General features: G+C 35.8%; 1 protein-coding gene across 2 annotated transcripts in view; it reads left to right on the top strand.

Moving 5' to 3' along the window:
* LOC149557830 (uncharacterized) overlaps window positions 1-25,500 on the top strand; it is a 78,212-nt gene extending 52,712 nt beyond the window's left edge. For both annotated transcript variants that reach the window (XM_089832317.1, XM_089832318.1), the window contains exons 7-10: window positions 21,316-22,440; window positions 22,605-23,210; window positions 23,839-24,318; window positions 24,407-25,500. In XM_089832317.1, coding sequence (XP_089688443.1) covers window positions 21,316-22,440; window positions 22,605-23,210; window positions 23,839-24,318; window positions 24,407-25,129 — 2,934 coding nt within the window. In that variant the 3' untranslated portion in view covers window positions 25,130-25,500. The remainder of the gene's footprint in view (window positions 1-21,315; window positions 22,441-22,604; window positions 23,211-23,838; window positions 24,319-24,406) is intronic.
* Window positions 25,501-25,834: the final 334 nt, after the last annotated feature.

The following is a 25,834-nucleotide window of genomic DNA, read 5'->3' on the forward strand; positions in this document are numbered from 1 at the left end:
AAAGAAGTCAAGGGTAGCACAATCTTTGGGCCTAGAAGATTGATATCAACTATGATTAACCATCTTCACTTCTTCATCATGAAAAAATTTAATACATTTATGGATATGAGAAGCAATGACATGCATGGTATTTAACCACAACAAACCAAGCTTAACTTGAAATTGATCAGAAGTAGGAACAACAACAAAGGTAGTGTTCACAATTTTACCATAAAGTTCAACCAATAAATTAATAGAACCAAATGATAGATAAAGAAAAACATTACAAGTTTGAATCCACACATCAAATGTATCATAAGAATCACATTGCAAGCTTTTCATAAAAAGATTTTCTTCAGTAATAACAGTGACTAAGGATGTAGGATCAATAAGACAACCATGGGTACATATTTGAGAAATCCTAGCATAAATATAAAGGGGATCACTAGGAGCTTTAATATTCTCAAAACCATCAAAGGTAATCAAAAGTTCTCTAGGTATTTTATTCTTAGGTTGTTGTTGAGATTTAGGTTGAGTGTTCAATTTAGGCTTAGGTTTTAGTTGAGGTTGAGATGGAACTTGAGATTGAAGCTAAGGTTGAGACAAAGGTGGAGATACAGATTGAACAACATGCTCCACTTGATTAACAATGTGATTAAGATCATTCATCTTTGAATCATACACAATATCCACATAAGATGGCTGAGCAATGGTATTAGTATCATGTATAGGTAAAGGATTCGTATAGATTTGAAGATTTTGATTAGGAGGAGAAATAGATTTTTTCCCACTACCATCAAGATTATCAATAGATAAGGCATTAGAGTCAATTAAGTTTTGAACCTTATGTTTTAAAGAATAACATTTCTTAGTATCATCACTATTCTAATGATGATATTGACAAAAAGCTTTATGATCAAATGATTTAGATGCAATCATAGCAGGTAAAAGAGGTTGAATAAGAGGTAAAGTAATCATATTAGTAGCTAACAACCTATTCATAATAGAATGTAAAGATTTTGAAAGAGGAGTAAACACACGATTTAATCAAAAAGCAGTGGATGTAGAAGTGGCATTATGAGATGCAACAATAACTTAAGCAGCAACTGCACTTTCTTATTTGTTTATCTTGACATAGTTGTTGAAATATATAAATTTATTTGGATTAGGAGCAGCATCACTTTTGTCAACAAGAACATGAGTTGTTGGAGTGTTCCTCTCAAATTGAATCACTTGTAATTGATACTAATGAAGTGTTGCACAAAGTTGTTGAAAAGAGGTCAATCCAGTAAGCAAAATCTTATCTCTAATATCCTTTTGAAAATTTGAAATAAACATACGTTGAATATCAATATAGGAACATGATAGGAAATGTGAGCATGTAAATTCTTAAATCTACCAATAAATTCAATCAATTTTTCCTTAGCACTTTGTTTACAATGCATCAAATCAATCAAAGACACCTACAGGCCAATGCTATTTTGAAAATGTTGAAAAAAAACATTAGTAAGTTGTGGAAATGAATCAATAGAATAAGAAGGGAAGGAACAAAACCATTGTAAGGCCTTGTCATGAAAGGTTCTAGTAAACAACTTAGCTAAAATCCTATGTTCATGAGCATAATCACTACAAAGGATTTGAAATGTTTTAACATGATGAACAAGGTCTCCCTTACCATTGTAATTCTCAAGATGAGGCATATCAGCTTACTAAGAAATGAGAGTATGAATAATATCTCAGGACAAAGGGCTTCCCATGTCACATGTAGGAATACTAAACTTGTTTTGAGTCAAGGATGCAAGTTATTGTTGTAAAGATGACACAATTTGAGCCAAACTGATAATTGTTGAATCATTAGAGGAAATAGGAGGAATAATAACATTAGAAATACTAGGTAAAGTGTATGAAGCTACAAGAATGGAAGACACAATTGGAGAAACACTTGGAACTACAATTGGCAGAGGATTAGAATAAGTGAAAGAAAAATTATGATAAGAAGGTTGTGATGTAGGAAGGGACACAAGAAGAACACTCTTAGAAATGGAGGAAACTATCATAGTCACCAAAGGAGTATAGGTAGGAATACTAGGTAAAGGAACAAAAGAAGGTTTTATACTAGTGACAAGAGGAATCAATCCTAAATCATGAGCTTCTTGAGTTGAAGGTTTAACATTTAAATGCACAAGGTGAGTAATACCATGCAAGAGGTTAACACCTTGATCACTATAACGAAGAACTTTCCTAAGAGCCTCTATAGTTTGAATAGAATCTTCATTATGGTTTTCTTGAATGAGCCAATTACCCATTTTATCAAGTTTAGTTGAAAGTTTTTGGACTTGTTCAGAGGAACTCTTAAAACATCATCCTCATCATGAGATGAGTGAGAAGAGTTTTACTCAATGATAGGATTGGAATCATGAATAATCAAATTATCATCTAGGATACTAAGGAAAGGAGAGGAAGACTCAGGATCAAAGACACCCATAAGTCTATGACTTTGTTTAACAAAAATATTATAAGTAGGACTAGAAGTAGTAAAGCTCATAAACCAATGCAATGAAAATTAACTAAACTAAGAAAATATAAAGCATGAATATTTTTGTATTTTGAAAGAGATTTTGAAATTTTTTTGTATTTTTGAAATATAAATGCAAGAAATCTAATTAGCATGCAAGATTTAACATAAAAGACAAATCTAACACCAACAGGATAATATAAAAGGAAATCTAACACCACAAAACACAATAGGGCATCTAATTCCACAAAGTGTGTTAGGTTCACAAAAATTAATAGGATAAATATGTGGCTATGACATAAGAGGGGGAATATAGGACATGTCCTTAACCCAAATTCCCAAAAGGAAAGATCCAAATTGATTAATCACAAAGAAACTTGATCAATGCACAAATGAATCAAACAATGGAGAATATGAAGAAAGGATGAAATCCTATAATCTACTATAGAAAGTATGTACTTGAAAAATAGAAGACAAATATTGATGAAGGGTGCTCCCCTTAAAACCATAAATAGATAACATAAATAAAAATAATAATACCAAATTTGAGAATAAAATATGGACTTCTTATTTGTGCCGCAAATGCAAAATTACAAAATTCACAAGTACAATATGCTAACCCACATGAGCGGCTTCATTACAATAATCTACAAGACTAAGTTGCAAACTACCACCCAAAGTTGTTCTAGACAATGTTTGGGTCTTTCTTAAATAGACAATTTTATGCCGCCTGAGAAGGTTCTAAACATTGAAACTTAATACCTAGGGCCGACAAACCCTACTAATACATATAGAGTTGGCCAAATACATCTTTGACAATTATTTTAGATATTTGGGTAGCCCAACTTTGGAAGGCCATAACTCAAACCATTACTCCGATTGGCTATTATAACTAGTTTTCAAAAAATGCCAACTTGTGATCTATAGGCTTGAAATGGCTATAGCACCCTTTCGTTGAGTTTTTGGATCTCATCTGGGCACTCTAAGGCCTCCAACTTTGAGCCTTAAGATTTTTTTGCAAATTTTTCCATTGAAAATCTACAATAACTTCTTTGATACTTATCTTTGAGCAATGAGATTTTTATGGTAGGATTACAATTCTTAAATGAACCTTCTTGTAGAAAATAAGAGCATTCTAAGCTTATATGACAAACTTACTAAAAATAGCAAGTTCTCATAAATAATATCCACCTTGTCTACTAGTCCTTATTAAAATAGAAAAGACTGAAAAGAAAATATTTTTGGGTGATGCAAGATTGCTTTTACACCTAGGATGCTCCTACATCAGACATCCAGGGTAATTTGAGAAGTGACTCCATCACATCTCAGTGTTTAGAGGAAAACTAAGATGGTTAACATTGTCCCTTTCTAGCCATGATGAATCCTCTACTGGCCTCCCTTTCCATTTGACCAGGGATTCATCATAAGTTCTAATCCAAGTACTTTTGCCAATACGATTGTCCAATATCTTCTCAATCTCCTTTGTAGTTGAACTAGCTATTGGAATATTCGATTCCGTAGGCAACTCCACTTCATAAGCATTTCCAAAATTATGTCTTTTCACTATCTTGCATGGTCCAAACTTCTTCATCTTTAGCGTATTATATGTACCCACTCGAAAATGCTCCTTTTACAAATGAACCATGACTTCATCGCCAATATGAAATTCCTTATACCTCCTTTTCACATCTACCTTAGCCTTGTAGAGTGTATTCATCTTGATAATGTGCTTCCTCACCTCCTCATGAATGTTCTTCAAATGTTCAACAAATTCTTCTATTTTAGCACTACTTATCTCTCCTTTATCCTACTAGCTTAATTCAGAAGCATTTTCGAGACTACTCCCATATACAATCTAGAATAGCAATTTACCAGTACTCCTATTGATAGAATTATTATATGAAAATTTTGCCTATGGTAAAATCATATCCCATCCTTTTGGCTTGTCTTCAACCAAACACCTAAACAAGTTTCCCAAACTACGATTCACAACTTTTGACTGTCAATCAATTTGTGGATGATGTGATGAACTAAGCTTCAAATCTATCTTCAACTTCTTCCACAATATATGCCAAAAATACCCAAAAAATTTGGTATCTTGATCTGAAACTAGACTCTTTGGTAGATCATGTAGTCTCACCACTTCTCTAAAAAATATTTTTGTTCATGAACAACATCACTAGTTTTCTTGCAAGGAATAAAATGTGTCATCTTTGAAAACCTGTCAACCACCACAAAAATAGAATGATGCTCTCACTATGTCATCAGAAATCCAAGAACAAAATCCATGTTGACATCCTCCCATGGCTTCTCTAGTAAAGGTAATCACTGATACAACCCAATATTCTTGTTCACTCCTTTCACCATCTGACATAATCTGCAACTCTGTACAAACTTCTTCACATCTTGCTATAATTGTGGCTAGTAATAATTCTTAGCAACTAAAGCTATGGTTTTATCTCTACCAAAATGTCCAGCCAACCCTCCAATATGCTTCTCCTTGATGAGATTCTCTCTCATTGAACTTATGTGAATGTACAATTGGCTTCCTTTGAACAACATACTTATCCTGGATCATGAAATCCAACCACTTTGTCCTGTCAAGTGTAATAGGTTAGGTACAAGCCTTCCATGCTTTACCAAAATTAGGATCATTTGGATACAAAGTACTGAGTTCCTTGAACCCAACCACCTCTATTTGTAGTTCTGTTAGAAAAAGTTATCTTCTACTAAGAGCATCTCCAACTTTGTTAGACTTCCCACTCCTGTGTTTCAAAACAAATTTATAACTCTGCAAAAACTCAACCCACTTCAAATGACTTTGGTTCAATTTTCCTTGACTATTCAAATATTGCAAAGCTTGATGATCAATCTACAAAACAAACTCCTTAGGAAGAAGATAGTGTCTCCACTTCTTCAATGCTTGAACTATAGCATAAAATTCTCAATCATAAACAAAACAATTTCTTTTTGCATCATTCAACTTCTCACTAAAATAAGCAACATGTCTACCTTCTTGGCTCATAACAACTCCTATTACAGTAACAATAGCATCACAGTCTATTTGAAACACCTTGTTAAACTGAGGAAGTGCTAAAATAGGTTTCTCAGTAACTTTTTGTTTCAACAGATTGAAACTCTTATCTACTACTACAGTCCACTTAAATTCTTTCCTATCCCCTCTCATTGTTTCACTCAGGGGTCCACAAATATTGCTAAAGCCTCTTATGAAATTTCTGTAAAAACTAGCTAGTCCATGAAAATATCTTACCTCTATCACACTCCTTGGAGTCGGCCACTCAAGGATAGCCTTCACTTTCTCTGGGTCTATTTTCAAACCTTTTGCTGAGACTACAAATCTCAAGTACACAAAATCCTTTACAAAACTACACTTCTTTAGGTTTATCGACAACTTTTCTTCCCTCAACTTATCAAACACCTTGTGAATATGGATCAAATGATCCTCCAATGTTTTACTAAAAATCAAAATATCATCTAGGTAAACAATGATAAACTTACCTTGAAACTCTTTGAATACGTCATTCATTAGCCTCATGAAAGTGCTTGGTGCATTGGTTAGGCCAAAAGGCATGACTAATCACTCATACAACCCTTCTTTTGTCTTGGAAGCAATTTTTCACTCATCACCTTCTCTGATACGAATCTAATGGTACCCACTCTTCAAATCTATCTTTGTGAAATACTTAGCTCCAATCAAACAATCCATAATATCATCTATCCTTGGCAATGGAAATCTATATTTGATTTTGATTTTGTTGATAGTGCAATAATCTGTGCACATCCTTCATCTTCCATTATTCTTTGGTGCTAATATGGCTGGTACAACACATGGACTCAGACTCTCATGAATCAACCCCTTCTGAAACAACTCATGAACTTGTTTGTTCAGCTCTCCAATTTCTATTGGTGTCATTCTGTGCACTGCCTTGTTTGGAAATCTGGCTTCTAGAACCAAATCCTTCTAGTGACTGATCTTCCTCATTGAGGGAAATCCATCAGGTACATTATCTGATACAATATCAAAAAATTCTCCCAACATATTTGCAGCTTCTACAGGTACCTCCTCTATTTCTTCTTTACTATCTTTTGGAATGATAGAAAAACACACATGCTCATGCTTCATACCTTTGAGAAACTCTTTTCCATCAACAAAACATATTCTGGTAGTACTACATATCTTTTTTTCTTTCCCCTTCAACAACTTCAACTTATATTTCACTCCATCCTTAGTCATAGTGTAGGTATTTTCTTTCCCATTGTGTACAACATGCTCGTGAAACTGCCATGGCCTACCCAACAACATATGACATATGTCCATAGGTATGATATCACATAGTACCTCATCCTGGTAGCTTCCAATCTTAAACTTCACTGAGCATTGCTCATTGACCATGAATTTGTGGTCATCTTGCACCCAAGCAATATGGTATGGATGCGGGTATTTTTGTCTCTTCAGCTTCAATTTGGTGACCATCATTTCTGACACCAGATTGTTAATACTTCCACCATCAATGATCACATCATAACACTTATCTTTACATCTACACATTGTGCGAAACAAGCTCCTTCTTTGATCAGGTTCATTCTCACCACTTAGTAGGACTCTTTTGTTAACTAGGACTTCTCCTCTTTCAACATCTTCAGAATGTGATGATCTGGCATCTTTATCAACATGTCCAACTCTAGCTTTGCCTTTTGTTCTTCAATTTGTCCTTCCTTGGTGTTGGGTACTTTCAAATGCTCTATGCCCTTCTTCTCCATAGTAAAAACATTTCCCACAGAAGCCTCCTCTTCCAGATCATTGTCCTCTGCTTCTTCCTCTTTGATATCTATTGTTGAAATCATGGAAATGATTGGAATTGTTTCCCCTTTGGTTCTGACTGCTACTCCTAGTCTCATCCTTATTCTTCTTATCATCATTATAGCCTCCATAAGAGCATTTGCCAAATCTTCCACTACGATCTCTTCCACTATTCTTTTTGTCAAACTTCTTGTTTAGTTTTTCTTCAACTCTTAGGGCAAACTGGTATTACTCCTCAATACTGTTCATTTGAACCAAACTTAGCTCATCCTAAATACTTGGCCTTAACCCATTAAGATAATAGGCCACTTTCTCCTTATTAGCTTCTACCTAGCTGGTTCTAATGAGAACTTAGTAGAACTCTTCAGTATACTCCTGAATAGATTTTCTTGCTTGCTTCAACCCTTGCATTTTTTTCAACAAATCAAGCTCATAATCCATGGGAATAACTTGTCGCTTTAGTTTAGCTATCATCCGATCCCATCTAGTGATTTTATCCTTTCTGTTTCCATTTCAATCCAATTGAACCTCTTGCCAACCAATCTTTGCATGTCCCTTCACTTTTGCCTTCAAAAACTTGACTCTATCATGATCCTCAATATCTTCATACTCAAAGTACTCCTCCAGTTTATTGATCCAATTGATCAGCTCCTCTAGGTTAAGATTTCCTAAAAATGTGGGAACCTCAAACTTTAGGTCATTTTCCAATCTTGGAGATGGCCCTAAAATGCCTCTCTTCCTTTGGGTTTAGAACTATTTCTACTTTGGCATTTTCTTCTACTTCTTCCTCATCCTCACTTTCATCTCTTACAGGAAGATTTATTCCTTTACACATTTGTTCTTCCAATGCTTGCATTTGTCTTTGGAGAGCTGTAAAACCCTCAAGTATAACACCTACAACTCTTCCACCTCTCTCTCTTCATGGAGGCATTTTTCGTGCTTCTGTTGAAACCCTAGTGCAAATTGCTTCACAATTGGTGATCTGTCTACATGCTCAGCCCAAACCACGGTCCTAGTGTGAATTGCCTCACAATCGATAATCTATCCACACACTCAAGAACTCTAGCTCTGATGTAACTTGATGAAGGGTGCTCCCCTTAAAATCATAAACACATAATAAAAATAAAGAAACAACAACAAATGTGAGAATAAAATATGGACTTCTTGTTTGAATCACAAATGCATATTACAGAATTCACAAGTATAATATGCTTACCCACATGGGTACCTTCATTACAATAATTTGCAAGACTAAGCTGCGAACTACCACCCAGAATTGTTCTAAACAATGTTCATGCCTTTCTTAAATAGGCAATTTTATGCTGCCTAAGAAGGTTCTAGACATTAAAACTTAATACCTAGGGCTGAAAGACCCTAACAATATATAGAGTTGGCCAAATACATGTTTGACAATTATTTTAGATATTTTGGGTAGCCCAGCTTTGGAAGGCCATAACTCTCAAACTGTTGCTCCAATTGGCAATTATAACCACTTTTCAAAAATGCTAGCCTTTGATCTACAGGCTTGGAATAGTGCTAGCACCTTTCCGTTGAGTTTTCGGACCTCATCTGGGCACTCTAAGGCTTCCAATGGTGAGCTTGAAGATTTTTCTACAAATTTTTCCACCAAAAATCCGTAATAACTTCTTCGATACTTATGCTTGAGAAATGAGTTTTTTATGGTAGGCTTACAACTCTTAAATGAACCTTCTTGTAGAAAATGAGAGCATTCTGAGCTTGTATGACAAACTTACTAAAAATAGCAAGTTTCCATAAATAGTACCCACCCTATCTACTAGTCCTTTTCAAAATAGAAAAGACTAAGAAGAAAATGTTTTTGGGTGATGCAAGATTGCTCTTACACCTAGGATGCTCTTTCATCAAATACTAACCTCAAAGTAGGAAAAATCTAGAAAATGTTGATTTTTGATGTTTATGCACAGTTTTGGGGAATTCTGCAACCTACTTTAGACTGGCAATGTCAAGACAGAGAAAACCCAAAAAACTTTTGTCTTTCTGTGCTCAAGTTTACTTTGACCCAAATAGTGGGGCATAATCTTACCCTAGGGAACAATCTTACCCCTCACTGAATGTCATCCTTGACTTGAAACAACTCCGATGGAAATTCTGTTCGCAGATCTCAGAATTTCACCGAAAAGGGTATTGAGATCTAAACTTCAATTTGTTGTCTTGTATCTATATCTATAAGAAAAATGGTTTTTGTTTGGATGGGGGGTTTGCCTTGGTCAAACCTCAATTTTGAATCAACCTTGGAATGCAATTGAAATTGCCATATGTATAAACAAAGTAATTGGAACTATTCACCTTACTTATGTTGAAATCCTCGTAAAGGATTCAAATCCTTGAATCCACAAGTAGGGATGGTACAAATGAATGTAGGACATCTCAAATCAATGGCATTAGATTTTTAACACCAATCTTGAATTGATCTTAGCATAGGAAGAGGCTTGGATGAATGTGAATGGAGAAATCTTCAACAAGAGGGCTCCATAGAGATTGAATCCTTCAATGGCTAACAATGGATCTCCTTGATGAATTGGATCTTGAATGCTTGAATGCTTTCTTTCTCCTTCTTACTTGCTTGCACTAGCTTGATTGTGGAAATAATAGATTGTTCGATATAATGGATAGTAAAATCATGGACCCCTCAAATGAGAGAGAAATGTTTCCTTATATAGTGATCCAGGGCACAAACTTCTATAGAGACTGACATTGGAGAATTAAATCCCAAATAATCTTAACCTATAGAAATGAATCTAAATTAAATCTAATTTAAGAGTTTACCATTTCCAAATTCGAAATAGCCAACCCAAAAGCGGGAAAATGAAATTTTCTGAAGCCCAATATCCTGAAACCATCAGAATTTAAAATTTTTACTTGGAGTCAGTGTCAAGGTTGACTTTGCCTTAGGTAAGAGTCAAGGTCAACCTTGACCCATTAGGTCGTCATTAATCCAAAAAGTCAAAGTCTTCAGTTTCTTAGAGAAAGTTGTCAGAAAGAGGTTGAAAACAGGGAGAGAGAAGTAGAACAATGGGTAAATAGTTAGATCCATGCAAAGACCTATTCAAGGTGCTTGACATAACCCCAGGCCACTTACTTAGAGGGCTAAACATTCTTATCATGTAAGTGCTTCCATTTTTAGATGATATAGTTACTAAAGGTTAATACACATTCATATCTCAAGATTGTTTTGTTAACTGAGTTATAGTGATTATTTAGTGACCAATTCGTTCATTCAAATTTGATGAAGGTACTGCTCTGATACCATTGATGAAGGTACGCACCACCCTACCAGCTCTTAACCAAAAGTGCAACAATATGGAGACCAAGAGAAATAAAAAAATGCTTCACAAGCAATTTTATTATACTTGAAAATCCTTACAACACCCACAAGATGATATCATAGATATTTCTTCTTTCGATAGACACACTATGATGGGATGTCCATGTTGTGTAACCTGCAATAGCTTATGTGCCTTGCGTTTTGTTTATATTAAGCTTTGCTCACAAACTTAACATTGTTGGAGGCAACTTATTGAAAGCTTTGTTAGATTGATTTGAATTGCATCATATTTCATCTCTACTAACTATAGAATATAGAGAAAACACGACATTCTAGATATATATAAAGAGTTTAAAAGAACCCTACTGATCGGCTCGGTTAGAATGAGTAGCATTGAAGAAAGTGAAACTATTTGGGAAGTTCATCCAATCTTCGAAGGGGTCAATGATAAGCGAAACATGGTTACACAGTGACATGCCTCAGTGTTCTTCGACAATATATATTACAAGCTCTATTCCGAAGGAATGAATGACAGGTGTACTGAAGGGAATATGTCAGGCATCCACACTAACATTATAATAGGGCGATTAGAATTGACCTTGCGTTGAACATCACTAAAGTTGGCGCCGTAGGGAGATAGAAAGTCTATCAAGTTGTCACCGCTTGAATCGAGCACTAAACCTTGAACATGTACAAATTGCATTCACCACATGAAAGCAGGGAAAGAAGAAACATCTCTGTTAGCGGGTAGCCAAATCGTGTCAGATCACATGGGACCCATGCTACAGAAAAGTCTCGATCATGGCTAATAATATATTATTAAGTTGATTTGTTTAGTGATAATAGCATGTGTTTGCTAAGGTGGTAAATATTATAAAGTTGAGATATATGACTATATATCAAGAGGGTATATATGATATAGATATATATTTAATATAAGAATCCTATTGGATTATATGGAGATATAACAAGGTAAAATTAAGGTTGATACATTATTATTATTTCTATATATTGAATTTATTATTATTTTGTTAGATAATTATTTTATAATAGAGATACTTTTGTTATTAGAATAACATTTCTAATATTACCGTTAAAATTATTTAAATTTCTAAGTATTGTATCTCTAATGTAATAAATCTTTCTTGTATTTATTTCTATAAATACAATGAGTTATTTGCCTTGATTTTTTTCCTCTGAGTATGTTCTTGTAGAAAAGGGGAAATTGATATCAAATTCAAAGCGAGTTTAACATTTCTAAAGGTAAAGGAGTTCATAAGATTGATGAATTAGAGGGAGTTTTGACTATATGTAAACATTTGATAACATATGTGTGACTGAATGATTTAATGGGCCTACCCCCTATGTACATCATGAGGAAGTGACGACTTCCAAATGATTATCACTTGTATCTGTAGAGGTTATTGAAAGGTGACGATCTCTCAATAACTTAATCTTCTATTGTGATAGACATTTTTATGATGTCTGAAACATATCATAATAGATTGCAAAACTGCATGGTGGATTAAATTCCTTAAACAAACCATGGCCATCTATTTGTGATAAGACACGTTTATGATGTCTGAAGTAGATCACCATAGATGATAAATTGCATGGTGGATTAAGTTCCTTAAATAGACCATGGCCTTCTATTGTGTGAAGATCTTATGATGTCTAGGTAGATCACAATAGAAGTTTCCTTGCATGGTGGATTAAGTTCCTTAAACAGACCATAGTTGTTCATATGGTAAGCATTATGAGAATGTGTGTGCACATACCTTATGAATATTATTTCATTATTTTTATATATGTTGTGCAAATTGATGTTTTGGAGGCCAATGATATCAAAGTGTTGAATATCTTTTGATCAAATATATTCTTATATTACATTGATATGATATATGGTCTTGTGTATATCCTCCCTTGCTAAGAGGGAGTGTTGATGTTGTAGCTTCAATCGGATTGATTTGATCTAGTCTCAATCCCCTACGGTTATTATTTAATAGTTATTGCATTTGATTAATCGTCAATTATATATATATATATATATATATATATATATATATATATATATATATATATATATATATATATATATATATATATATATGTTAAATGTCTAACAACATCTAACTTAACAATAACCATTATTAATTAATGTAGAGACAAGTCTCTTCATAAGACATATCTCTTCTACTCCTATTTATATATCTTGGATCTGCATTTGAAAAACATATACCATACATAATGGTAGTGCTATTACACTTACAAAGATCCTAAGAAATTCTACAACATGCAAATAAGATCTTAAAGAAATTTAAAACTTATTATAGAAAACTTGCATCAAGACCAAAAGCCATACGTCTTAATTTGGGCAAGGAAGATTGTCACACCAATATGAACTTTTATATAATGTATAAAAGTTTTGTTAGAAGTTGGATGCATTCAACAACAACTAGACCTTATATAATGCATGCAGTAATTTTGGCGTCTAAATCTATAGAGACTCTAAGGGCTCATTTGGCAAGTGGAATACAAGCAGAATAGGCATATGTAAATTCCAAAAAATTTGAATTTCTTGTTTGGATGCACCAAAACGGTATTGGAATATGAAGTAAAATAGGAATATGTATTCCAATTTTGGCCCAAAAATGAAGTTTTGCAATTCCACCCAAATAGGTGTTATTGGGATATGTATTCCTATTCCACTTTTTTTAATTTTAGAAAACATAAATTTTAGGGTCCACGAATTCCCATGAAATATTGGCTTAACCAAATAGCGAACAGGAATATGTAGGCCCATTTTCTATTCCAGAATACGTATTCCTATTTCCCTATTCCTATTCCCACAGCCAAACGGGCCCCAAAGGATACTCATCAGCAAGTGAATAAGAAAATCTTGGGGCATGTAATGGCAATAAAGGATATAGCGATTGTATGCTGCAACAAATGAGTTTGGACTGGTTATATACATAGATGGTGGCTAGGTAAAACTTGTGGATGATAAGAAGAGTACATCAGATTATATATTCCATTTAGTTTTGGTAGTTATTTTATGGCCTTTTAAGAAACAACCCTTAATTGCTCTATCTGTAGTTGAGACTGAGTATAAGGTAAAAATGCAGTAACATGTCAATTTACTTTGATGAGGATGATCTTCAAATATTTGAAAGAAGAATAAAAGGATAGAACAAGAGAATGAAACATTAATTTATTGTAAAAAAATCAGTTCAAGATTATTGAAATCATTTATCTTTTTACCATAGACTTAGTTCAAAATGATATTTGAGAAACAGTTAGCAGACATTATTATCAAGCGATTGAACATGAACACTTTCGAGCGGCTAAGAATAAATATGGGATTTACTTGAATAAGAATGATTTCTTTGTTGAACTTGGACAAAAAGGAAATATTAGTATTTTAAATTTAAAATCGAATTTATCCTAAGCTTCTCTCCCATTGCTACCAACCTAATTAGAGTAGCCTAGAGGGGAGCTATTTGTTTGCAGACATTGGGATCTCTTCCCTCCCAATTGCTCATGATGTTGTTTTAGTTGGATTAAATTGTTTGCTAGTAAATTAAATGAAGGTAGGTCTTTTTGAATTCAATAAATTTTGAATGGTAAAATCTATTAGATAGAAATAGACAAAAGGGGAGTCTTTCTAGCATTCAACCAATTGGGTTAAGAGAATTACTTTGTGAAAACCAGTTTCGATAACGAAAAAGAAGTAGCACCAGTAGCTATTGGGAGAGAGTTTTTGCAGTGCCCAATGAATGCTCCATGCATGAAAGGCTCTCTATGAGAAGTTTATTAAACAGCTCAAGAAGCTCCATACTTCAGTTCGTATAGCTTTAAAATGTTAAAATTTGTTTGTAATCAATAGTTAGCCGTTGTTTATTATTGTGAGAAATACTAAAACAAATTTAAAACTGACAACCCTAAACCTAAAAAATTTCTCGGCACAAACTATTACCGAGTGCCAAAAAATTGCTTGGCACTTAAGAAATCGAGTGACAGGAGAGTTTACCAAGTTAGCTTGGTAAATGAAGAGCAACTCGGTAGATGAAGAAATAACTTGGTAAACACTATTACCGAGTTACAATTTTGCTTGCTCGGTAACCAAAGGAACTGAATGACAGAAGACCTTACCGAGAGAACTCGATAACCAAAGAACAACAACTTGGTAGCCAAAAGATACCGAGTGAGCTCGATAACCACTGCAGGGTGGAGCTCGGTAGAAGGAAGCACCAAGTGAACTAGGTAGAAGAAGGCACCGAGTGAACTCGGTGACCACTACTAAAAATAAAGACTTTAACAAGACTTCACCGAGTGATGATTTATAATGTGAACAACTTCCACCATTAAAACCAGAGACACAAAGCTTCAAATACTCAACAATAAACTTATCAAATGCAATGAACAAGAAGCAATAGAATCACGTATGCCTGCTTGCTTACTTTTCAACTTAGATTCAAACTATTACAAAATCTAGGAGCATCCAGCTTCAACCAAAAAACCCTAAAAATAATCCTAAAATTTAAACTGATAAAACTTCAAACTTTAAACTTCAAACTTGCAGCTCTAATGGTTGCATACAATAACACCTGGAGCAATCACTGCTTCAACAAGTTGAAACCAATAAACTACAAACTTACAAAATGACAGGAAGAAGCATGTGCAACTGCAAGCACGACAATGATTCCTTTTGTCTCTGCAACAACTGATCTGCTGATCACCCTTTTCTTTTTGCCTTCTCTGCTCTGCAACTTCTGAGCTCTTCAACTTCTTCTTCTTCTACTGATTGAAATGAATGGAACATTCCTTCTGTTATATTTTCAAAATGTTTCCCCCCTCATTTCAGAATTCAAAAAATTTTCACCTACCATGCAATAAATTTATTTGATCATTCTGCAAGCCATCAGGGAGGTAGGTGGGCATTTGGCTCCAGGGAGAAACGACCAACCACAATTAATATTCCAACACTCCCCCCTTTATCCTGAGCCAAACAAACAAGGATCACTATTGATCCAAATCAACTACACCAAGACACTCTCTTAGGTGTACAAAAGTTCCAATGCCTAATGGCTTGGTAAAAATGTCTGCTAGCTGTTGCTCAGACTTACAAAATTCCATCTTGATATCCCCATTCTCCACCTACTCTCTGATGAAGTGATATCTGATCTCTATGTGTTTGCTTCTCCCATGGAAGACTAGATTATTGGACAATGCAATTGATGAGATATTGTCATGATAAATTGTGGTTCCATCCTCTTGTCTTTCATTCAAATCTATAAAGATCCTCCTTAACCAAATAGCTTGACATGCTGCTGCATTTGCTGCTATATATTCAGCCTCTGCTGTAGATTGAGCAACAATAGGTTGCTTCTTGGATGCCCATGAAATTGCACCCGATCCCATATGAAACATATATCCGGAAGTGCTCTTCCTATCATCTATACTTCCAGCCCAATCACTATCCATATAACCAACCAACTTGAATTCATCATTTGCAACATACAAAATCCCAAATCCCTTGGTACCTTTCACATACCTTAGGATCCTCTTTCCTTCTTTCCAATGGGAATCCTTTGGTGTTTTCATAAATTTAGAAATCAAACTTATTGCATGTATTAGGTCTGGCCGAGTTGCATTCAAATACATTAAACTTCCAACCATACTCTTGTATAGTGTTGGATCCACTCTCTTGCTAGAGTCTTCTTTGCTCAACTTTAGACCTATTGATGTTGGTGTGGGGGCTGCCTTACTATTATGCATTTTAAATCTCTCCAAGATCTGACCTGTATACTTTTCTTGAGAGATGAAGATGCCATCATGCATTTGTTTTACTTCTATGCCTAGAAAGTATTTCAAGAGACCTAGATTTGTCATCTCAAATTCACTTTTCATGGCCTCTTTGAACTCACCAATTAGAGCCTTATCATTTCCAGTAAAAATCAAATCATCTACATACAAAACAACAATCAACACATTACCATTTTCTGCCTTGATGTAGAGAGTAGGCTCACCATTGCTTTTGCTAAAGCCATTGCTCATTAAATATGAGTCAATCCTACTGTACCATGCCCTTGCAGCTTGCTTGAGCCCATAAAGAGCTCTCTTCAATCTATATACTTTCTTCTCTTCACCTGCAACTTCATAACCAGGTGGCTGCTCCACATACACTTCTTCTTTCAATACACCATTTAGGAAGGTGGACTTCACATCCATTTGAAATACCTTCCATTTGTGATGAGCTGCAATTACTATGACAACACGCACGGTTTCCATTCTTGCAATAGGGGCATAGGTCTCATCATAATCTCTACCATACTGCTGTTTGTAGCCCTTAACTACCATCCTTGCTTTATGCCTATCAATTTTGCCTTCAGCATTGCATTTGGTCTTGTAGACCCATTTCACTCCAATCACTTGCTTCTTGGGAGGCAATTCAGTTAACTCCCATGTCTCATTTCTTTCTATAGCATCTATTTCCTCATCCATGGCCTTACACCATTTCTTCTCCTTAATAGCTTCTTCAAAATATATTGGATCACTATGAGAAAATAATGCAAAATTAACACTCTTATCATAATTTTCATACCTTTCATCTTGGTATATCTCCCTAAGACTCTTGGTCATTCTTGGTAACAGGGAGGAGAGTGTGGGATTAGAATCTTCGCTGCTACTGCTTGGCATTGACACTTGGTCATGCCTAGAGGAGCTTGGTAATGACTGAGGCTGCTTGCCTTTTCTTCTATTCGCTCCTTCTTCTTGCTATTCATCAGCATCCTCTTCACTTATAATTAGCACTTTACTTGAAGTGCTCGGTGACTCATCAATTGAACCATACCAAGACTGATTTTCAAGAAATTCCACATCTCTTGAAAGCATCATCTTGTTGTTCAATGGGTCATACAATTTGTATGCTTTTAATTTTGGGCTGTACCCTGTGAAAGTGCATTTCACACTTTTGTCATCAAATTTTTGCTTTTGCTCTTTAGGCACATGTGCATATGCTACACATCCAAACACCCTCAGGTGTTCAACTGTCCATCTTCTTTGTGACCATGCTTCCATTGGAATTCTATCACGAACTGCCTTTGTAGGACACCTATTAATTAGGTAAAGTGTTGTTGCCATAGCCTCTCCCCAAAATTCAGTTGGGAGACCTTTCTCTTTCATCATGCTCCTTGCCATTTCAACAATGGTCCTGTTCTTTCTTTCAACCACTCCATTCTGTTGTGGTGTATAGCTGGATGTGAGCTCTTTCTTTATGCCATGTTTCCTGCAAAAATTTACAAAAGAATTGGAGGTATACTCCCCTCCTCTATCTGATCTTAGGACTTTGATATAGTCTCCACATTCTCTTTCAGCCTGGGCTTTAAATTCTACAAATTTTTCAAATGCTTTAGATTTATTCTTTAAGAAATACACCCATGTCCTACGACTGAAATCATCAATGAATGTCATGAAATAAGTACTCCCCCTAATGGAAGTAACTTGCATAGGACTGACTAGGTCAGTATGCACTAGCTCTAATGGATATCTAGCCCTCCTAGAATTTTTAGAATTAAAGGGAAGCCTATGTTGCTTACCCAAAATACAAGCCTCACACTTGTCACATGAATTTCCTATTCGTGGCAAACCTTCTACCATTGTTTTATTTGACAATAAATTTAAACCAGCATAGCCAAGATGACCATACCTGAGGTGCCATAGCCGTGAGGGGTCTTCAATCACACTCCTTAGAGCTGATTGTGTGGAAGGTGCAACACCAACTTGAGATGAGAAAAATGTCTCTATCCTCAAGGGAAACATTCTATTTTTTGTCATTTGAACTGCTACAAGTAAGTTCTTGCTCCCATCCTTTTCTTGAATAACACACAAGTCATTCTCCATTTGCACTTTATATCCATTTTGAATGAGCTGACCAATGCTCATCAAATTGTGCTTCATACCAGGGGTGAAATACACATTTTGTATTTCCTTCTTCTCACCTTTCTTGGTGCGGACCATAATAGATCCTTTGCCAACAACTGGTAGGGTTCCATTGTTACCCATCTTAATTTCTAATTTGAAAATCTTGTCAATGAATGAAAACAAGGTTTCATTACCACTCATGTGGTTGCTACATCCACTGTCGAGGTACCAAACCTCAGGGCTTCCTTCTTCACCAACATTACATATGATGAAGGTAGTGGCATTCTTTCCACTTCTCATGTTCACATCAGCCACATTTGCTTGTCCTGACTGATCATTTTGCTTCTTCTAATATTCATTTGCATAATGCCCATATTTATGATAGTAGTAGCATTCTACATTACTCTTATTTGAGTTGTAGTTTTTCTTACCTCCTCTTGAAGTATTTTGTGAGCTACTTGCTCCATCTGCTCTTCTTGAGCTTTCTGCTGCAGCATTTTTTTGTCCTCCATTACCTCGGCCTCTGCCTCTGGAGTTTCTGCCTGAGCCATTTCTTCCTCTCCCCCTTCCTCTTGGATTTGTCTGAGCCTTGAATGCTTGCTCTTGGGAAGATGAAGAAGTAGATCTTTTGATCCTATGCTCATGGCTTTGAAGTGTACCCATCAACTCATCCATTGTCAAAACAGTGAGGTCTTTTGCCTTTGCTATAGTCATGACCAAATTGTCATATTTATGAGGTAAACTCCTCAATATCTGTTCCACTATCCTCTGCTCTTGATAGTCTTCTCCATTTGACTTCAGTTGGTTAATCACATTGGAGGTCCTTGAATTGAAGTCTGCAATTGATTCATTTTCCTTCATCTGAAGGTTCTCAAACTCCCTCCTTATATTCTGTAGCTTTACTGTACGAACTTTATCAGTCCCCTTGAAGTTCATCTCAAGGATATCCCAAGCTTCCTTTGCATAATTTGTTGCTGCATCTTTGGGAAAACTGTTTTTGTCATTGCTGCTTCAATAAGACTTAATGCCTTAGAATCCTTCCTTCTTGACTCTTTCAAATGAGTCTTTTGTGCATTTGTGAGAGCAACATACTAAGTTGGATTAGTCACATCATTGAATCCATTAACTATGAACTCTCACAAATCATTTGCTACCATAATGATTTTCATTTTCTTTGCCCATGTATCATAATTTTGTCTATTGAATGATGGTGGCTGCTGCCATATCTTTCCAGCATCTCCTGCCATGATAAATATCCCTGAGAAACAAATGCCCTAACTCACTTTGGATGTGGGGCCTCAAAGCTCTGATACCATGTGAGAAATATTAAAACAAATTTAAAACTCACAACCCTAAACCTAAAAATTTGCTCGGCACAAACTATTACCGAGTGTCAAAAAATTGCTCGGCACTTAAGAAACTGAGTGACAGGAGAGTTTATCGAGTTAGCTCGGTAAATGAAGAGCAACTCGGTAGATGAAGAAATAACTCGGTAAACACTATTACCGAGTTACAATTTTGCTTGCTCGGTAACCAAAGGAACTGAATGACAGAAGACCTTACCAAGAGAACTCGGTAACCAAAGAACAACAACTCGGTAGCCAAAAGATACCGAGTGAGCTCGGTAACCACTGCAGGGTGGAGCTTGATAGAATGAAGCACCGAGTGAACTCGGTAGAAGAAGGCACCGAGTGAACTCGATGACCACTGCTAAAAATAAAGACTTTAACAAGACTTCACCGAGTGATGATTTATAACGTGAACAACTTCCACCATTAAAACCAGAGAACCAAAGCTTCAAATACTCAATAATAAACTTATCAAATGCAATGAACAAGAAGCAATAGAATCACGTATGCCTGCTTGCTTACTTTTCAACTTAGATTCAAACTATTAAAAAATATGGGAGCATTCAGCTTCAACCAGAAAACTCTAAAAACTAACCCTAAACTTTAAACTGATAAAACTTCAAACTTGCAGCTCTAATGGCTGCATACAATAACACCTGGAGCAATCACTGCTTCAACAGGTTGAAACCAATAAACTACAAACTTACAAAACGATAGGAAGAAGCACGTGCAACTGCAAGCACGACAATGATTCCTTTTGTCTCTGCAACAACTGATCTGCTGATCACCTTTTTCTTTCTGCCTTCTTTGCTCTGCAACTTCTGAGCTCTTCAACTTCTTCTCCTTCTATTGATCGAAATGAATGAAACATTCCTTTTGTTATATTTTCAAAATGTTTTCCCCCTCATTTCAGAATTTAAATTTTTTTCACCTACTATGCAATAAATTCATTTGATCGTTTGCAAGCCGTCAAGTAGGTAGGTGGGTGTTTGGCTCCAAGGAGAAACGACCAACCACAATTAATATTCCAACAATTATTTCTCTATTTTGTAAAGTTTTATTTCCAGTTATAAATAGAACTTTTCTTGGCATGTCTCTAAGTTGTTAATTAGTTTTAAAATTTAAAGAGATAGTGTAATTACTATATGAGTTTTATTTCCTATGTTGTTTGCTAAATCTTGAGTAAAATTATACTAAACAAATTATCATTTTCTGATGAAAATTGAGTGCCGTACATGTTTTACTCTCTCTTTCGACTGGTTGAAGGAATTAATGATTTCAAAATCTTGAGATATACGTAAAATTGTGACAAAAATAGATGAAATACTTTTGTTTGGGAGCATATGTTTTTAAATATTGTTCTTTTATCTCACTCCTTCCATTACTATTGACGGTTTTCTCACTCAATTTTTCTTTTGTTCAGATACCTCCTACGGTCACCGTGCTCAAGTTATGTGAAAGGAGTTACTGTGAGAGTCTCGAAATAAATCAAGAATTCCTGGGCGGGTTGAAGAATTTAAAAAGTTTAGAGCTGAATGGGTTCGTGAGGCTGGTAGAGCTTTATGATGGATTTGGACATCTAAGCAAACTGGTGGAGCTAGACTTAACTCGATGCGGTTTGTTGCAACTTCCAAAGAGTCTGGGCCAATTAAAGTCAATGCAGGCCTTGAATTTGAGCAGTTGTAGCGGGCTTAAGGAACTGCCAGAAAGCATTGGGGAACTGGAGCTTTTGGAGACTCTGCGTCTACAAGGCTGTAGAAAGTTAAAGCGGTTGCCCCGGAGTTTTGGCAGTCTAAAATCTCTCAAATATGTCTCTCTTGAACAATGCCAAAGTTTGCAAGACCTCCCTGAAAGCTTTGGATCATTGAATTGCCTGCAACATCTTGATTTGTCATTTTGCAATGGATTGAAAGAACTGCCAAGCACCTTTCCCCAGCTTTCCTCCCTCCGCATCTTGTACCTGACGTGGTGTGACTCTTTGCGCCATTTCCCCGATGACTTTGGAAACTTAACATCTCTAGTCCAATTGCAGATATTTTGTCGGAGATTGGAGAGGCTTCCGAACAGTATAGGGCAACTGAAATCGTTGTCAAGCTATATGCTGATGTACCAATGTTTTGCATTGAAACAGCTGCCCGAAGAAATTTGTGATTTGAATCTGGACATCCTAGAGCTACCCGATTTCTTTGGGCTGGAGAGGCTCCCGGAACGATTTGCAGAACTCAAACGTCTCAGACTTTTGAGGTTGTGTACTTGCAAAAGTTTAGTGAGACTCCCGACTGGCTTTGGCACGCTTCCTTTTCTGGAAGAGCTAAATTTAAACGCCTGTATCAAGTTGGAGGAGCTGTGCAGCGACTTCGATTGCCTTCCCTCCTTAAAGAAATTGCATCTGAGCAAGTGTACAGAGTTGAAAGGGGTATGGATGGATACCGTCATTCATTGTAGGGCCCTAATTTATGTGGATATTAAAGGGAGTTTCCAGCTCCACAGTCGATGGACAGAGCTAAGAAGAACAAAAGATTGGGAAATTTTTGTAAATACAGAGGAGGTATGGACGCAATGTTTACAATGCCAATTATAATATTAATTCTATGATAGACAGTAGGAGAACCTACTCTATATCAAGCCAAGTATTTAGATAAAACATAAAAAACTACTATTAATGTTCTTTCCAATAAAAGAACGACATGATCGACTGACTGAATATTGCAGGACGATGAGGATGGATGCTTTTTGAGAAAGGCGGCGTCAATGTTCTTCAACGACGAGTGTCTTCTTTTTGATTGCCACGGATGCAAGTTCAAGCCTTCTACACTCCTTCCGGGAACCAAGCTAGTTCTTGTTTTTGAATGGAATATTTCCCCAGATTTTTGGAAACTGTTTATGGAAAATATCCGAAGTCTGTTAGAGAAAAGTACCGATTTCCAAATAATTCACTTTACAAAAGGCTTGCCTGTATCGGACGCGTCTATTCAAGTGTCAATGGAGAGGCTGAAAGGAACAACGTTGGGGTTGTCTTGTGACTACTCCAGAGTAAGTCTGGCATTTGTGACGGTACTAACAAAAGTCATAGGCCCCAGTTACAGTTACGCCAGTCCCGACTATGCCGCTATCACAACGGTGATGGAAGTACAAGGCACTAAACAGTTTTCTAGATGGGAAAATATATCAAATCTGTTCCTGGAGAAGAACTTCAAATCAGAGAAATATATTCGTATCAAAACATTGTCAGAAGTTGCACAAAAGAACAACATGGATTTACTGAGGTCGTTGATAGTGACACAAGGCAACGACTTTCTCCTTTGCAATTCAAAACAGGTATATGATAAGGATAGGGCTATCCTCCTTACAAATGGCACTATCTATTAAATTTCAAAAAAATGAAAATACAATGAAATTTTATGAAATTTTTATTATTTGATATTCATTGTCTGTATATTTTGTGATCGAAAATAACAAATTTTTTTAGAAAATTTTACTGTATTTTTGTGAATCTGAAAATGAATCATGTGTGACATTTTTTTTTGTCTTTGGTGCATTTTGTTTGAAGATTTAACCAGTACCCATGATAAACAGGTGTAAAGGCAAGACATTTTCCAAGATCTGTTATCATCAAATGCTCGTGACTAGATCTTTTCATACAACTCTGATACTAATTAAAGAATATAAAACACAAGAAAACAGGGCAAAACAGAGCACTACAAGAATTTAAAATAAACACAACTTTTTTTTATTGATCTTCCATTCTGTTCTATTACATATTTGTAGACTAATTCTTTTTTGCACTCCTTTATAGAGTCTGCAGCGTCTCGAACATAATATTCTATTCTATTTAATATTTTATAACAATAACGATGAAAACTATGCTGGAACTGTAAATTCGAGCATCAGTTATCTCAACAGTTCTTTACTATGCACAATTGAATGTGACTTGTTTTGGTTGCAGGTGAACATTGACAGTTTGCAAGGTAGAATGATTCTCCTCTTAATCTCAAAACTTCAAATATTTCCAACGGAGTTTTGTGTTCTGAAAGAGATGTACATTGAAACCCGTGGCACCCATCAGTTCGAAATTGTTTGGATGCCGATTGTGGATCCTTACCATGATACCTGGGGTCCCTATGTTAGAACGATGGAAAATATGCCATGGCCAGCAACGAGAGATCCTTGGTCCATAGAACCAGCGGTACTGAGGTTTGTCAGAGACGACCTCCACTTTCAAAACAGTGCTTTGCTGATTGTGGTGGATGCAGAAGGTAAAATTAGCAGTGGTCACAATTTCAAGAAAACGATAGAGAGGTGGGGAGCGGAGGCCTATCCATTCACTCACGAGAAGCTGGACAAACTGAGGAAGGCACAGCTGGACGAACTTACGGCAAAGTCAAGTGTAGAAGCGCTTTTCCAGAATTTTGAGTGTGGTCTGCGGGTGAGCTATTAAACCTTACGATGTTGAGATGATATCCTCCTGTTTTAATTGAAAACGTGATAACGATGTGCTATATATATTGCCACAGGTGAAAGAAGCTATTCATCAAGGCCAGCAGATATGCTTGTATGGCGGAGACCCCCTGCAAATTGTAGATTTTACCAATACGTTGATTTCATCCGGGTTCAGTGCTAGTGTTCCAATCATTTATGTTGGGAGGAGACATGCTGAAGCAGAGAACTTAAATTCTGAAGAAGGATTACATGAGAGAAATAGACAATTCATGCACTGGTCGAGCTTATCCTATGTGGATGCCTGGAAATTCTGGCAACGTGTTGATCATATGTTGGAGGAGCTGATAGCCGCAGATGAGAGTGAAAATCTGGCAAAATACAGAGTATCTTTGGGCATTGTGTCGCTTAACAATAGATCAAAGAGAGGGGTGTGGATGACAATGGTTGATGAAATGGGAGAGGTGATGAGTGAAAGTAACAGAGAGAAACTAGTGCAGCAGTTGAACAAGGGCGAAGAGTGCCGTATGGATATGCTTATGGAGCGAATCAGTTGTGGAGAGGTCGAAGAGTTGTTAAAAGAGAGATTCGAACACGGTTCGATTCCCCAGGACCACCATCTCTACCATTCTTTGCTGCCATTTCTCAAGAAGCCTATGCAACCGGGGAGCATAATTCGTGACATGTGTATGATACTTACTGAGATATCCTTCTATTTCAGATGCACCTCATGTTCTTTTGACCTCTGCGCAGAATGTTATGATTTGTCAGCGCAGCTATTCAAAACAACACACGGGTAGAAAAAGATGGGACAGGCTAAAAATACCAAAAACAAAACAAAACAAAGTGAAAACCTTTTTTTTCGGATTCACGAAAATGTAGTGTGTTTTTTTTAATTTTTGTTGTTTTGGATTATAAATTATGCGGATCATGAAGATCAAATGTTGAAATTTTAAAAAAAATTCATGATGTTTTCGATCTTTTGAAAATTGGTCAACTGTACATTTTTGTGGGAAGATAGCCACGTCCGAAAAAAATGCACAGAAAATATTGAAAAATGGAGATGTGTGAATTTCCCATCTCCACAAAAAATAGGTAGAGAGATATGTAGCGTGTCCATCTAAGACTTCACAATTATAAGAAAGACATCTTAGTTGTTTTATTATTAAAAGGTTATGTTGTCATAAATTATAACAATTTGACTGATTAAGGAGTCTCATTTCTTATTTTAATCTTTATAGTATATAAATACTATAAAGAAGTCAAGTTTCATCTATAGCTTTGAGATGTTTGGATTTCATGATTTTTTCAAATACATATTTGTGCTTATGCTTGTTGCTTTGGTGTTTATTAGCAGTGTAGTTTCACTATTTTCATTATGTGTGTATGTTTTTTTTTTTTGATCTCTTACATGTTTTACTGTAAGGATCTCTAGCATGTTTGTTAGTATTATTTTGAAATTTTTGTTTGGTATTGTAGCAAGTTTATTGTGAAGTCTTTGTGTA

This window comes from Cupressus sempervirens, chromosome 5 (assembly GCF_028749045.1).
Source record: "Cupressus sempervirens isolate cs-2001-9-10 chromosome 5, ASM2874904v1, whole genome shotgun sequence".
Lineage (NCBI taxonomy): Eukaryota > Viridiplantae > Streptophyta > Pinopsida > Cupressales > Cupressaceae > Cupressus > Cupressus sempervirens.